The sequence below is a fragment of the Equus asinus genome, chromosome 10, assembly GCF_041296235.1.
Source record: "Equus asinus isolate D_3611 breed Donkey chromosome 10, EquAss-T2T_v2, whole genome shotgun sequence".
NCBI lineage: Eukaryota > Metazoa > Chordata > Mammalia > Perissodactyla > Equidae > Equus > Equus asinus.
The window spans coordinates 31,037,172-31,054,027 of record NC_091799.1 but is presented as its reverse complement, the minus strand read 5'-3'; the positions used below and the strand labels follow the sequence as shown (position 1 = coordinate 31,054,027).

The following is a 16,856-nucleotide window of genomic DNA, read 5'->3' as shown; positions in this document are numbered from 1 at the left end:
AGTTGGATGTGAAGATACTTAGGTTTTTCTTTGCAGACAGAGATTAGTTCCTGGAAGTACAGACTAAAATGCAAATTATAGCTTGAGAAATACATGCAAATTATATCTGGAGTATAGATACTAGTTTAGCTTGGAGTACTGGTTCTGTTAACATCATCACCATCAGAGAGCAAGATTCAGATTCCTATGGAGCATTTGCTCTACTTGGCTTGCCTGGAAAGGGAGTGCTTCCTTATATTTCTGGAAGGGAGCAACACTCTAGTCTGACAAATCCCTAGGGGTGTGTGAACAGTTATTACAGAATTTGTATATTACTGAGAAACTCCATGCAATGACTTCTAATTCTTCTAATTCTTAGTGACATTTCTGTGACCCACAAATTAAGAGACAGGGCACTCAGGTTTCAATTTCAAGTGGTCTGCGTGCGTATAGATGAAGAAATGGCTCGTCCATCTCTTTCAAGACCTAATTATTAGAGCCAGAATTCCCTCCTTAGCTGGGTCAAGAAGGACAGGCATCCAAGAAGAGCCCTTTAAATGTCTACAGTTGATGAAGATGAGAAGGAATTTTGGAGAAATACCTCCATTCAACTGTCTCTCCTACCTTTTCTCAATACCATTCTATCCACATGATGACAGAAACAGGCAGAGATTGAAAAGGTCATAAAAACACCTTGGGGTATTTTGTGACACCTCGTCCCAGTCAGAATTATTAGGAAAGGCACAGTGTGCTATGAATGTTCATAGGTCTTAGAACTAGACCTTGGAAAATGAGGATTTGTTGCATTAGAAATTACAAGGATGGGCATTCCAGACTAAAGAAACAATTTGAGGAAAGATACTAGACAGAAAAGCATAGGGTATGTCCTACGCACAGTAGAAACTTTGGTTATTGGACTCGTTTGGCTGGAACACAAAGTACATGCAGGCAGAAAGGTAGGTTGGGGTTTTTATTTTAGAGATCTGTGATCTCACAACAGGGAGGTGAATAGACAATGGAGAGGTTAGTAGGCAATGGAATTTTTTGAGCAGATAAATAGAGCCATGCCTTAGGTAAATTAATTTGTCAACTGATGTATCATATAGGATGAACAGAGGGCAGGGATACCATTAGGAAAACCCCTGTTTGTAATAGAGCTGCTGATGGTGAAAACCAGAGGCAGGCTGGGTGAATATTCTCGTTTACTTGGGATTAGGAAAAGTGATCAAAATTGTGACATTTATGGATACAAAATCGTGACATTGGATAAATATTAAGGCAGGTTTAATAGAGAATAAGCCCTGGGCCAGGAGTGAGGACACATGGATTCCAGCCAAGGTACCTTCACAGCTTTCTAGTATAACATTGAACAGTTTGCTTAAGCTCTCTGAGCCTTAGTTTCTCTGAACCAAGAAGAGATACTGTGAGGATAGAATAAAATAATAGAGTTGGGTTTTTAGGAAGCAAATGCCATTGTTTCATACCATGTCATTTGTTCAGATTCCGTGCCATTATTCATTTGGTAGATGTGCAGAGCAAAAACATTTTCTTTCCTTTTTCTCCCCAAAGTCCCCTGGTACATAGTTGTATATTCTTAGTTGTGGGTCCCTCTAGTTGTGGCATGTGGGACGCCGCCTCAGCATGACTCGCCAAGCGGTGCCATGTCCGCGCCCAGGATTCGAACCGACGAAACACTGGGCTGCCTGAGCAGAGCGCGCGAACTTAACCACTCGGCCACGGGGCCAGCCCCCAAAAACATTTTTAAGTTGATCTTGTCTTCCCGTTTGCTCTTTTTTCTCTACTGTCCTTTTACGTGGCACTTGTCAAGGTTTAGTGCCCTAGAGACTTAGTTCATATAAAGGATCTGAGTTTGGCGTTTCAGACCACTTAAAGGTCAATAGCAGACTGTGTGTTCTCTTCCTTTCTTCCACTTAGGAGTTTTGTTTACAGTCTCCTTACGTTTGTCAGAAATATTTTACAAAAGTATCTATAGAGGCACATTAGGCCAGAAAATGTAAATGTTAGATTCTCCCAAGAGCTTTGTGGTTTCATACTCTAGGCTTCTATGCAATAAGTAGGTAGAACTAGATGAATTTGTAATACTCTACCAACTCTTAAAGCGTTCAACTTGTCTGTGTTACTTCTAGATCAACTACATTTTGCTACTTCTTGGTATAGAGCTATTGAATAATTTCTAAGCATATCCATCAAATATTATTATATAGCATTTCACACTCACTAGGTGATAGAGAGGAAACTGAGGTTTGCCCATTGTGTCATTAACAGATTGAGGAATGTCTTCTTATGTCTAAGTTGCCAGGGGAGAAATACAGAGAAAAGCAATTTATTTCCCCAAACTTTTATTGTAATCTACTACGTTGTGCAAGGTATTAGACAATGCGGGAGATTCATAGGTTAACTAAGACAGGATAGGGTCCTCATAGAATTTATAATCCAATAGTCAAGATAGGGATAGAGAAGCATTCTGTTTTCTGCTGGAAACAACTGAAAAAATGTAGAATTAGGTTTTAGTTCTGGGTGAAACTTTATTAATCATATAATTCGGTGTTTATACAGTTAAGGAAAATGAATCTGTAAAATATAAAACTACTTGCCCAATGTAGTATTTATCACCCACATCTCTTTAACGTTTAGACTAGTCCTCTTTCCTTTATATTTTGTTGTTATATGGTAATAGTGTGGTCCATCCATGTCTGCCCAGAAGGCATATGTGGTCTAGAGACTGGACGATTGGCATCTAAGGAATTAAGTTTGTCTTTAGCATACTGTCCCTTGAAAGTGATAGTGTGCCACATAATCAGTTCCTCCAGATCAATGTTGCCCCAACAGATTTATCATCTCCTTTGTTCAGCCTGAGCAGCTTAATAAGGTGGAGGAGAAATGTGGAAAGATGAAATTCAGGATGATAGAAGGGGGTCACCTTCAACCAGTATCTGGAAAGAAGTGTTTCTTTGTCTTATCCTGATTAGAATCAAATCACGGGTTTGCTTTCTGTCTTTTCCGTAGATCGTTAGAATGAGATTCTGAAAGCAGCTCCTGAGTTACTGTCCTTTTTATTAAAATAGATGTTCTTAGGCAAGAACGTCAGAGTAAAAGAGCTACTGCCACTAATCCATAGCTGCTCTTGTGTTCTTCTAAAAACACGTCAGTCCGTGCAGCATTTCTTGTTTGCCTAGATCGCTGGCCACTCCTAAATGAGGGCTCTTTAAGTGTAATCGTTTGAAGTAGTTTTCCCTTTATGTCTCTGGCAGTTGGTTACTTGGGATGCAGCCCATTCGTTTGTTCTATGAGTAATTGAGCCAAATAGACTCTGCTATTACTTGAGGATCTAGACTGGGCATAGTTTGGTTTCTTTCCATGAGAAGTGCTCTTAGGGAATCCTGTGCAGATTGTCTGAAGTAGGAGAGCCCACTTTGCTATATGGTGAAGAAAGAGAGAATAATATTGAAATCTGCAAATAATCACTAAATTAATTATTTGCCCATTCTGTCAACATCTTTCTAATCTCAGCCCAACGAGTGCCGCGAAGAAAAGCAAGTGATAATTTGTTGTAGATGATCCCTTGGAGTTATTTTTATTATTAACAAAAGCAAAAAGTTGGAAGGGAAAATGGTAGCCTTTGTTTTATTGAAGAATTTTTGAAAGGATAGAATCTAAGATGTTTGTTTTCTTTTTGGTGGTAGTGGTAGTGATGTGGTGGGGTTTCGGCAATTATTCTCTTGAGTTCTGACTGTGTTTCTAGACCTACGATTGTAGGAAGTGCCCTGTCACTTCCCATCACCTGCCAAACCTAATCTGAGGGGAACTGTGTGTGTGAGAGAGACAGAGCCTTTAAGGTCTTTACATTTCTTCTTTTCTTATTGACCTGACCTGTTTTCTCTCTACCTCCATTGCATCATTGTACTGACTGTTTTTAGTACACTGATGTGGCAGAACTTCGGGAGTCATAAGTTTTTGCCAGATCTGGCTGAGAACCTGTGTAAACCTATTATCTGCTCAAGTCTAATACCCTTTGTAAATGAAATTGGCAAATTAAGTATCCTTATGATCACTGCACCTCAAGAAGGACGTAGGCCAAGGAAAGGCAGCTAAAATATCGAAGGGTTGTGTGGTTATATTCATACAATTATGACCACATTTCTGCCAGTCAATTTGAAGTAGGAATGTGAGGTCAGGGCCTAGGGGATGAGTCGAACAACATAGCTTTCAAGGGGAAGGGTCTTCCCCCTATGTAGTCGTCAAATTATATTTCCCCCTCCCATTTACTGGGAGCTACTGTGGTTTTTCTAAACAGCTCCAGTGTATTGGCCTGGAATGCCAAGTTATGGAGAGGCACCTAAGCCCTATTTGTGATTACATTATATCAAAGTCTCCCTTTTACTCCTGCATTTCTTTTACCTCCCTCCCCAAAAGGACTCCGTAAGTGTGGAATTCCTAAAGCCATCAAGCGAATTTTAAAGTTCACCTATAGGGGCACTTGAAACAAAGCCAGAGCCATTTCTCAGAATATCTACTGACCCTGTAGGGGTCATCAAAAGACAGGGGTAGTCCAGTTAAACTGGCTGCTTGACCATGTGAACCATGAATCCCTGTTTATGGTAGTATAGTATTTTTGACCTTGAATTTCCCATATCACTGCTTGCCAGAAGCTTGTAAGCCACCAGGCATAAATAATGACTGCAGAAAGCAGAAGAGTAACTACATAGATTTCTCTTTGTTTATTTTTTTTAAATCTAAAAAGGAACATGACCCTAATCGTTTTAAGAATAAAAACTTTCCTCCTAATCTTCCCTATCATGGAAGTCAGGAAAGACTGCAGGCAGTCTCCGAAAGAATTGTCTGAGGCTCCAGATTACATCTGTCTGAGCTGGAGAAGAGGGACCGATGTATGACCACTTCTGTGTAGTCTTTTTGTGGGGTCTAATCTTTATAGTCCCTATGGATTATTGTTTCTTATCCATCATTGTGCAATACCAGGAAAATAGAAGAGAATTATTTGAAATTTAGACTAAACCTATTAGAGGTAAAGTCAGTGCTAAGACTCAGAATGGGCATCAGAATCTGGCCTTCTCGCTAATTTCTTAACTTCTGCCCGTAAAAATCATGTTTATTTTTGCTAGAGATGCTAGGTTTTGCAAAGAATCTGGCCTTCCAGTTAAATTTTACAATGTGATTGTGTCGGGGGTGGAACAGGAAAAGAGGAAACTTCTTTTATGATGATCCTTAGAAGTAGACTGAGAAAGAATTAGACCCTTGAATACCAGGAAGTTTTGAAACCTATTTGTATAAATACTGCACCATCCTTGCTAAATGGAGGAAGGAAGAGAGCAGAAAGATATGCAAAGCTATAGGACAGTCAATGCAGAATGTGTCATTTCATTTCTCATACCTAATAGTATTCAGGGCAATAGAAATAAGTTGGCATATAGCCAACTTCAAGTACCCAACTGAAGATAAATGTTCCCTAGAAACTGGGTAGTATAAAACCTTCTTGAGAGATAAACTTCTTGGCTGTTTTATCTGAACTAAGTTCCATAGAAACTCATGCTTGATTTTTTTCTATAGTCAATTCTTGGACTATTTCTCTTGTATTTCTTTAAAGATCCGTGGTGTTTTCTATGCTAGAAGGAGGAGCTATTATGTACTATCCACATGAGTGTCCATAGCCACTTTGTGGTCTCAGTTAGGAGACACGATAGGCAGAAAGGGGCTTGAAAGTGGGCTTAGCTAGAATACTTTGTAGGAGAGAAGCTAACAGAAAGCTAATATTTTGGTTACTGGATGGCTTCTCCCACAAAGTTCATTCACTGAGTTCCCCCCAATCTAAGGTCTTTTATCCCCTCATATTCCACATAATGATAATAGCTTTTTGTCAGGCACTTTGCCAAATGCTTTATGTCTGTCAACTCATTTCATCCTCCCAGCAGCCCTTCAAGGGGTTTTCTCCTGGCTGGAAACCAGCTCCAAAGAGGCTAAGGAACTCTCCCAGATTCTACACTCAGACCACCTTCCACGTTCCTTGTCAGATGCTCTCCAGCTATGTAGTTAAACTCACCACTCCATTCTCTAATGCAAAGGTGCTTCTCCAGTGTGGGTCCCTCTTGGATTCTGTTAGAGAAAACTGGTTTGCCTGAATTGGCAAAAATGTAAATGAAAGTACAGTATTCTTAATCTTTCCACCTAGTTATAAACTCAACTTGGTAAATAAAATATTACAGGTAGATTTTATCATAGATTGAAAATTAGGAATCCTAAGGTTTTTTTGTTGTCATTTGTTTTTCAGTTCTGTCCTTGAGTTATGTATTCAGATTTTTCTTGTTAGTAATCTTCTTTATAAATAATTTGTAAATTTGATGAAATAGAATAATAAGGATAAGAAGAAAAGTGAATGGTGGAGGTTTTAAACAAGAATGGAATGTTAGCCTGGAATTAACACATGCACATAGATTGTCCTAAAAAAAAGCTGAAATTAACACATGCACGTAGATTGTCCTAAAACCAGAAATCCAGTGAATCGATAAACACAAAAATTTTGCTCAAGGTCCGTCTATCACTTATCATTGCTAACTCTTCCTCAAGTTCCATTAATGGTAATTGCTTTACAAATCAAGAAACTTGATTCCATAAAAGTACAGTATGGCTACTTTGCGGACGTTGAACCCAGATCTTGGAGACAGTGGGGTGGAGCTATAATATAGACAAAACAGTTCTCGAGAGCAAGTAAAGTTGGCTGTGGAGTTTAGAGAAATTTAAATAAACCAAAGACAAAACAGCACAGCTCATGATTAAACCATTTTTTTCAGATTACAAATTGAGACAGCAAATAGTATTGCTGTGTCACTCTTTGATTTATTCTTGCTTCAGTACCCATTTTTATTCTGGAAGAAGCTGAGCTTGGGGTCTTAGATTAAAGCTACCAAAGGAAACAGACTAACACTAACCAACTGCCAGTTTACCTCCTCTGAGTAGAATCTCTTCTAGAGGGAATGGGTTAGGGGTGTTTGATTGCTTTAGAAGATGAGTTATCCAAATACATAAGGCCCATCACTGAAAAATTAAGTAGAAAGAGAAAAGAGTATAATCACTTTTATTTATTGTGCTTTAATAATAAATTTTTAAGTTTTTCCTCTTTTGATATCATTTGAGTTTGGCATATTCCTCTGGGATTTTTCCTAGAAAATGACTTTTAGTGAGCAGGATTAGTTTGAGTTTGTGCCTACAGTGTATGTTCGTAGGTTAATTTTCACCAGATTTGTACCTTCCTATTCATATACCATTGGGCAAGCTTTGCATAGGATTCCATCTCAAGAAATTCATTGTTCACTGACAATGAAAGGAAGTAGATTCTATTCCTGCTCTATTTCCAAGTATATTTGAATATGAAATGTTTCCTACAAAGATGACACTTCAAAACAGATGCGTCCTCTGAAAGGCATTCTTGAGATGCAGATATATGAATTACTGGGTCACTATATGTCTGAAGAGATTTGAATTCGTCTCTTCATTGAGTAGATGTCTCCAGTTGATAATGAGGCACCTGAACAATTAGGATCTTGTGGATCTTCAGAAAATGTTCGTGGGAAGAACATGTAGAAGTTCCTCAAGGAAATCAAGGTTACGAATCTTAGGTAGTTTGTGGTGCTGTGTTCTTGCTTTTTAAACTGTCCTTTACGTGTTATCTTATGCTCCCAAATTAAAATTATGACTGTTCCCTTTTCCCCTGCTAGCTTTTGGCCTTGAAGCTCCTTGAGGAAAGACACCATGTCTGGTTCATCTCTGTATCTCCCTCAGTCTCTTATGCCAGAAGGCACTCTACAAATTTTCACTCAATCTTTGGCCAAGCTTCCTGTTGATAACATGGAATGAAATTATCCTTATGGTTTTCTTACGCTATAATCACTTTTCAGACTCTTATTGGAAGAGAACAAAATTTGTGACCTCTACTTCAGTCTCTTTTTGAGTCTCTTTTTGGCTGGCAAGTCTTTTCATTCTTATTTCACTTCATTTGCTTGGTTCATAATCATAAATTATGATCACTCAGATACCAGTGATCTCTCGATCCTACCACAATTCTTTTTCTTTTTTTTTTTTTGAGCAAGATTAGCCCTGAGCTAACCACTGCCAATCTTCCTGTTTTTGCTGTGGAAGACTGGCCCTGAGCTAACATTCCTGCCCATCTTCCTCTGTTTTATACATGGGATGCCTACGACAGCATGGCTTTTTGCCAAGTGGTGCCATGTCCACACCCGGGATCTGAACCCGCGAACCCGGGGCCTCTGAGAAGCAGAACGTGCGAACTTAACCACTGCGCCACCAGGCCGCCCCCCTACCATGATTCTTTATCTGGAAACTGCTGCCCACTTACCATTTGTCCCATCATTGAAACTTTGTGTATGCTCTCTTGTTGATTATTTTTGTGTGTATTCTATTTTTTACTGTTTACTATAAAAACTTTGTGGACAAAAATCTTGCTATATGTCTCTTTGTACTTCCAATCTTTTATGGAATGCTATTAATAAGACCAGACTGTCAAGCTCTGTAATTATGAAGTAATATAGTATCTGGCATGAAAGTTACTTAAATTCAAAGTTGAACTTTGATTATCCCTATTTGATGCCTTGCCATGTCCTTTGCTGGAAATAAGAACCTGTTTATTAAGCTTGCTGTCCTATTATAATAAGAAGGGAGTTGAAGAGGGGAAAATGGCTGAGTATTTGTGCTTTTGAGTTAGACATAGATAACCCCTGAATCTGTATAAATTTTCTATCTAGCTTGCCTCTTCTCCACCTTAGTAGAGCTGTCCTAGTCCCCTGTTTATTTCCTTCACAGCACTAATCACACCATGAAATTGTTGGGTTTCTTGTTTCTTTCTCCATCAGGTACCTTGTTTGTCTTATTCCCTGTTGAATTACTAGCACTTAGCTCAGAGTTTGGCATGTAGTAGGAGCTTGATAAATATTTATCGATTGAGTGAATAATGAGAGGCACATTCAGGCTCATGAACATGAAATCCCTACTTGGAATTTCCAAAGCACTCTTTCCTGCACCAACTGGAGTTGAGGGACACAGAGAGAGAATCCACCAACCTCCCCCTCCACCCTCCTCAACTTTCCCCTCCCCACCCTCATCCCAGCTACAGGAGTTTTTGCTCCTTGGTTTATGTCCCAGATGGACTTTGCAGTAAAGTGGCAATGTGGTAGTAAAGATGCAAGGCTGAATATGCCGTTGTCTAGACTTAATTTAATATAGACTATCCAATTTATACCTTGTTGTCAGTGTTCTTAGCTCTAATGCCCTGCTAGGATTGAAGTTGTATCTAAATTCTGAGCACACAGCTTGCCTGGGGCAGCGATAGACCTTTTCTTCAAATTTAAATTAGCTGAAGGCTGGTTGTCCTATATGTGAAATTGTATTCTTAATATCCTGGTTGAACACACACAGGCCATCCAATTAGGTGAATCATCTGAAGTACTTTTTATCTACTGACATTTGTGATTAGAAAGCCTTAGAGCAGTTAAATTTCATTAATGGCATCAATCTGTCCATTATTAGCAAACTGCCTATTTCCTGCAACCCAAAGAAGCTACTTTTCTTCTCCTTATCTCATATTTAAATTTGAACATTCATTGAACGTGTCTATTAAAGGAACAATTCTGCAGAATAAGGGTTAGGTTTCTGAAACTTCTGCCACAATCTCCAAAGGTGAGCCCTATTCGCACAGTTCTTTCTCTCTCCATCTGTAGATTATGAAGAATAATTCTGAGTAAAGATGCTACGAGAGCGTTCATTCATTGGATGAAATATCACATAGACAAAGTATTTATCAAGAATTAAGATTTTATTTCCTTAAGTTATTATGTATAATTCTTTTTCTTAAAAGAATTCTCTGCTGACTCTCAACTTTTCCTGGAAAAATGGACCATTCTCACCATATGGGGATGAGCCATACGGACCACAACACTACCACGCCACCGTCTCACCACCACCCGACCACTTCAGCCTCCCACTCGCATGGTGGGGATATGGACCATATGATGATGATGGTGAGTGCCCCAGGAGAGGCAGCCCAAGCCCTTGCTCACCCACTTGGGTAATAGAAATAATCGAGTTTTAGGACTGGAAGGTTATCTTTAAAGGTCAGTTTACTGATGAGGACAAACTAAGGCAGACCCAGACAAGCCATGTGATTTGCCCAAGATCATGTGGCAGATTAATTACAGAGCCATGCCAGAACCAAGATTTCTAGGGTTCTTTCTTCTGTGTTCCTTTCTTTCAAAATTAGCCCTTTTCTGAATTAAGTTCTGTTCTTTATGCTTTGTGTAGAAAAGAGAAAAATACAAAAGTTGATGGTGGGGGCAAAGGAGAGTTCTAGTGGAGAGTGCCTGTGGTAGTAATGCTAAAAATTCAGAAGAAAGCCTCCCACTTCAGTCAGTGTCTCTCATTATCTGCTACTTTTAAATGTACTAAGCTTCTTTACCTAAAATTCTCCTTTAGAATCTGTAATCATCTCTAATTGTCTTGTTTTGGTTTTCTGGCAGCCTATGACCTTCTACTTTGGCTTTAAGAATGTGGAACTGTTGTTTTCTGGTTTGGTGATCAATACACCTGGAGGTGAGTAAGCCATCAGGTGGTGTTTGAAGATAACAGTCACATGAGAGACAGTGACAAAGAATCTGGAAACCCAGCACCTCTTTCTGCCATAGTTACTGAATCATTATAGTTATGATACATAACCATTTTGCTTCCTGTTTCCTACCCAGAAGGTAAGGATACACAATGCTTACCATAAAATAAGGGGTATTTATGGTAAACCTCCCATAAATAACATGTGTATGTTTTAGAGTTTCTGAAAAATAATTTAGATACCAGATAGGAGTCTTTTGTAATCCATTTCCTTTCATCCTTTTCCAGAGTGTTTCCTTGTCTGATAAGTTATTGGTCTTGGACATAAGGCTATAGTCAAGTTCGAAAGACATAAGAAGTATTTTATATATACATACCACAAAATAACCTTAGGTTAAAAACTATTGATCTAGTACAATCCTTCCATTTTACTGATAAATTAAGCCACATATAGTGAAACGATTAGCCCTAAATCACATAGAGTTAGTATGTCAGATCTAGGACAGGGACCCAGAGCTTCCAGACCTACCTAGTCCAGTGCTCCTTCTAGCTTACCAAACTGTGGTCTACGTCATTCCTGATTGTTGGCAGGGCCCATCTTAGAGTCCTAGTTTTGGGGTAACTAATCACCCATTTCTTTGTGTCTACAATGTTGAGCTGGTGTGCCTTAAATTCAGATTGCACGAGCTCACTGGTCAGTTGGACTGCTTTGAGTACCACCAGATAGATCTTTGGATCCTCAAAGTCAGTTTGTTCTGAGAAGAAGGGGAGCACTTAGTTTAGCTAGTGTATTAAATTAGCAATTTGAATACATTCATATTGTTACCAGTGTTTCACAATATGAAAGACTTAGAATCAAAATGCCTGCTCAAGAAATAGAGTCAACACTCAAAAATAAGTTGTTTTAGTCCTTTTCTGCATATTCTACATTGTGTGTTTCAATGTAACAAGCTAATTTAATGACATCAAGCAACCAGACCAAAAGGTTATTTTTGTTCAGATATTTTTTTGGTATCTTAATCAGAAAATGAATATGTTCTTCAGTGGAGGCAATGTTTTCACTAACACCATCTTAGCTGTTCTCTTCTATCTGTACAAGTGAAGAGGTTAACAATATAATGAATTCAGAAATTGAGAGTAGCACTTTTTCTATGTTGTCTTTCTAGCTTGGACAGCACAGCAGCTAATGACTTTGCATGTTTGACAGTACCACCATCTTTTCCTTCCCTACTTAGAAATGGCTGGAGCTTTTGTGGCAGTGTTTTTACTAGCAGTGTTCTATGAAGGACTCAAGATAGGCCGAGAGAGCCTGCTGCGCAAGTCACAAGTCAGCATTCGCTACAATTCCATGCCTGTCCCAGGACCAAATGGTACTACCCTTATGGAGACACACAAAACCGTTGGGTAAGAAGATAGAACCGATCCAGATGGAAGTTCTGGAGAGCTGTATTAGTTAAGCAACAAAGCAGCTATCTTATTAGCAACAGCCCTCTTCTTGAGTTAGTGATTCTATATGACCTTGATCAAAACCATCTTTGGAGGCTTGGGGTTGTGGGTCATGAGCAGGCCAAAGGAGGAATAACAGAAACTCTTCCGCAAACATGAACGTTTATTCTGAGTTTTAAGAACTGGTTAATTTGGAAGAAGGTAAGAAATCTGTATTTTAAAATATTTGCCAAAATAGTAAGAAGTTAAGAAAAGAAATTAGGTCAGGGTATAGAAGAATGGCAGAATCCAAATGATTCCTTTCTATAAAAAATTGTACCTAGCCAGCTCTGGTCTCATTTTGTTTACAATATAAGACTGTACAAATGTCTGTATTCCATCTAAGAAAGTATTTGGATGACTATTGGTTTTTCCCACAGATTGGCAAATGCTTTTTGAGATTCAGTTTTAATAGAAATGTAGGTCTTAAAACTAAATTGGAGCTCAAGGAATCCTATAGACCAATATCCTGCTTTCAAGTAAGCACAATACTATTTATTCCCATTGTATTGATGAGCTTATTGAGGCCCAAATAGGTCGTGACTTACCTAAGGTGACAGAACTAGTAAGTGACAAAGGGGATAAATAGCTAGGTCTCCTTATCCCCAACTAGTACTTTCTACTACACCCAACCTTTGATTTTATTTCCATTATTTTAGAATGTAAACTTTGCCGAGGTGGAAGGCTTGAAAACGTCCAGTCAAATAAGTATGAGAGGGTTTAGGGCTTCCCTTTCGGGATCCAAGGTGGAGGTCAGTCAGGGGATCACTCCTCCTTCCTCTCCCCTTTCCCCAAGAGGGTTCCTTCTGCTGACATGTAGTCATATCTAACCAATGTTTATAAACCTGACAGCCCTATCATGTTTTATTTCCAGGGACCAATAAACAACATACGTACACACAAGTACCCATGAGTTGCCAGGGTGGCTGTAAGGGAGTCCAGTTCAAGTTGAGCTCATGACTACAACCATTCCCCCTTTCTCCTGACCTGCAGAGCGGCCTGAACACCCCTGGGGGTCCCTGACTATTGTGTCCCTGTTTACTCTCCAGGCAGCAGATGCTGAGCTTTCCTCACCTCCTGCAAACTGTGCTGCATATCATCCAGGTGGTCGTCAGCTACTTCCTCATGCTCATCTTCATGACCTACAATGGGTACCTCTGCATTGCTGTCGCAGCAGGAGCCGGCACAGGATACTTTTTCTTCAGCTGGAAGAAGGCGGTGGTAGTGGATATCACAGAGCATTGCCATTAACGTCAAACTCCATGGTGTGGCCTTATCAATTGCAGTGGGAAGCAGTTCAAGGCTGGAAGACATGATTCCTACTCCGATCTTCCCTTCTTGCTCCTTATCTCCTTACACACACACAACACACACACACACACACACACACACACATATCAACAGAGGTTTAGCTTACAGTCTCTGAGCTAAACTGGTAACCTCCCATTTTTTCCTAATGAGCTGAGATTCTCAGTTCTCTTGAGGCAAAGCCACCCATGAGATGTCCTCTCCCCCCCTATCATCTCAGATCCAATTGTTGTCTAATCCAGGTAGCGTTCTATTCGGCAGCTTGATCACCTGTTTCCTCTTGTAGTCTTCTTTTTTCATTTTTTTAACAGACAATATGTGAATTTGATGTATTTTTCCTGAGTCAGTGAAGGAAAGGGATTAACTTCAGCCAGGATTGACAGCAGCTGAGGGAAATTCTTGCCCGACTAAATCCAGAACCCAAACTTAACATTAAAAAAATAAGTTCCAAGTCTTTGGACTCAGTGAGTGAGAAATACATTGTGCCTTTCCCGAGGTGCGATGTGTTGCTGAAATCTTTGTAGTGGGCAGAGGGGTGGTTTGAGACTAAATTCAGGCCTGGAGCTTGCAGAAATGTGCATTCTTGGGTGGCTGACTCATCAACTTGTGTTCCCACTTAAGATTTTGATTAGAATGAACTTGTCAATCAAAAAAAAGGATGACAATCAATTTGAGAAAATAGAAGTAGACATTTTAAAACAAAACCATTGACGTTTTGACTTGGTACCTTGGTTTGTCACAGCTGAATGAAGCAAGAGTTTGAGTCGTTTTCTCCCATTAATTGTTTTCATGTGTCTGCCTCTAAACCAGTAGTTTTCAAACTTTAGCATGCATCAGAATCACCTGGAGGGTTTGTTAAAAGACTAGTTTCTGGCCCTTAAGCCAGAGCCCCCAAATTGGCATTTTTAACAAGTCCCTAGGCGATGCTCTTGCTGATGGTCAGGGGACCACACTTTGAGAATGTCTGCTTTAAGCGAAGGGAGTATCACCTGGTGAGTGAGCTACCTGGTATTGGGCATGGAATTTGAATTGCTATTAGTAGGTGGTATGTCTGGGCTTAAGTCAGGTACCGAATGCTGCTCATCTGAACACTTAGTCATTCCACAAACATTGATCCAGCCACATCTGTGTGTATGTGTACCCAAGCGCATGTGCACAAAGGGCTGTAGCCAAAGTAACTTTTCCCAGCATGGATGAAGTCACTAGACCTTATCTTAATAGATCTGTGTTTTCTTGGAAGTAGCTTGAAGATTGAAAAGACCTTTGATCTGCAGTGTAAATCAGCCAGTTCGGGCCAGAAGGGCAGAAGTCCAGCCTTCTCTTTGGAGAGACTTAGTGTATGGTCTGCTGATGGCCAGATTTTCCTCAGCCCCCAAACTCCATGCCCATACCAGGCAGATCCTCTTTCTTTTGCCCATCTTTGTTACTCTTGGGGCTTAATTAGATCACAAGTGGCCAAAACTCTTTTCTCAATGAAGAATCACATGGGATTTTTATTCTGTTTGGTTGTTAGTATACACTGCAGTCTGTTCGGTCCAAACTACCTCTGTAAAGAGACTCCTCCTGTGCTGGTCTGTTAAATCCTGCCCTCCTTGGTGCTAGACTCCACTTGTGCCTCAGGGCCAAGGGGACAAAACACTGCTATCCTGTTGGCCTCTGTTGTGGTTTTGAAGTTTGTACTTTCTCCGTGGGTGCCAATTAAGTATTGGATAGCGAGGAATGTGTACTTGCATGGCTTTGAACCAAGGGAGGGTTATGAGCCTACTGGACGGAGGTTAAAATTGAAGAACAACATTTAGAGATGTGTGCTTTTCTCTCATTCCAGGCCCTTGTAACGCTGACACTTAGCATCAGCAGAGTGAATCACAGGTACTGACAGAATCCAACACTAAGGTGTAAATAGTCTCTTATTGTCTCAGAAGCCAAGGAATAATAAAACCATGAAAAATAATAAGAATCAATGGTTAGTAGTGACCCTGGTGCTCTCTAGAAATCTTATGTGAGCTGCTGTGAAATACCCTTTCAGGTACAGGACCTTTTCAGTATGGTTAATCAAGGCCGGTTAAGACAAAATGCTGTGAATTTGAAACTCAGAAACATCAGTTTGAGCTAGGTCTTCAGGTACTCAAGATAGAGTCTCATGACAAACCTGAATCCCGCAATTCTTCGATCAGGTCGCCAAAGGAGGAAGCTGCTGAAGGAGGAAAATTAAAGCTTAAATTCCATCTGCCCTGAGCTCTTGGATTGTGATGATATAATGGTCTTGTTGACTTTCATCTCTGTGTCCGTGTTCACTGGGAATTTAGTGCCTGACTTCTTTGTTCCTTTTGGATCAGATTTCTCTTTTCCTCTTTCCCTGTTCACATTAGAAAGGCGTATCCCCATTTCTTTGGTCCCGTATTCTGCTCTGCTTTTCTCTTCCTTTCAGTCTTTTATCCCATTTATCTAGTTTATTAAATCTCTATGAACATTGCTGTGCAGTCGATATAGATACCAACCAAAAGGCGTAAAACTTGGTAGAGACCTTCAGCGTGGTTCAAGGAGCAATTGTCCAACTAGAATTTCTATAAGGCTAGGTAAAGAGCTACCTACTACCATCCGCAGAGTTGCAGAATCTTAGGTGCTGTCTCCAGTCTATGCTAGAGGAACACTAAGCTCCCCGTTGCCCACAAACAGGGAATCCTTTGTGTCCAACGGGGAGTTAGAGGTTAAGGTTTCTTCACTACTTCTATGGTAGGGTTGTCTGGAATTCCCTTGCAGGCTGTGGGGCACTGGTCTTGGATTCTAGCCACAAGGGGTTTCTTATAAGGAGAGGGGGCAGAGGGTACATTTTCATGTCATTTAATTTTGATCCTGCCCTCTCTAGCTGCTGCTTTTAGAAGATACATCTAAAGATACAAAGTCTGCATTTGATATTATGCCTTAATCACTGAGTCTACAATTAATGTTGACTGCTTTAGATTGTAAGCTCCTGGAGAGCAGTATTGCTGTCATAGGAATGTTTTAACAGTGTCATGTACAAAAGAAGAGAATAAATATTTTGATTTTGTGATTTTATGTATGTCTTTCTCCCCAGAGTGATGTCAGAGTAAGTAGTCTGTTCATTGTCCACATAGAGTCTGGCCATTACCATCAGTTTTTAAGATGTCAGTCTTTTAGGTGGCCTGATCTCTCTGTCTTCATCTCACTCTCCTCCTCCTCCTCCTCCACTTAAAATGACAAGCTAGTACGTGCCAGAAGATCTACATGACCTTTTGCACAGGAGACAGGGTCTTCATGAAGCTGCATCAGATAACGTAGTATACCAAGGATTCCTGAATTTAGAAGCTAACTTGTCATATCATAATCCCTTCCTTGTATTTATACTGTCAGGCAAGAGGCCCTGAGTTGGGCCTCTAGGAACTTCACTGCCAACCCTTGCGATGAGCATTGGCCCTGCC

The 16,856-nt window shown here is 40.0% G+C and overlaps 1 protein-coding gene across 1 annotated transcript in view; it reads left to right on the top strand.

Annotated features, from left to right (window-relative positions):
- Nucleotides 1-16,477, top strand: part of SLC31A1 (solute carrier family 31 member 1) — a 32,147-nt gene extending 15,670 nt beyond the window's left edge. The window contains exons 2-5 of the mRNA XM_014827986.3: nt 9,881-10,043; nt 10,539-10,611; nt 11,859-12,027; nt 13,158-16,477. Coding sequence (XP_014683472.1) covers nt 9,915-10,043; nt 10,539-10,611; nt 11,859-12,027; nt 13,158-13,359 — 573 coding nt within the window. The 5' untranslated portion in view covers nt 9,881-9,914 and the 3' untranslated portion in view covers nt 13,360-16,477. The remainder of the gene's footprint in view (nt 1-9,880; nt 10,044-10,538; nt 10,612-11,858; nt 12,028-13,157) is intronic.
- The last annotated feature ends 379 nt before the right edge of the window (nt 16,478-16,856 follow it).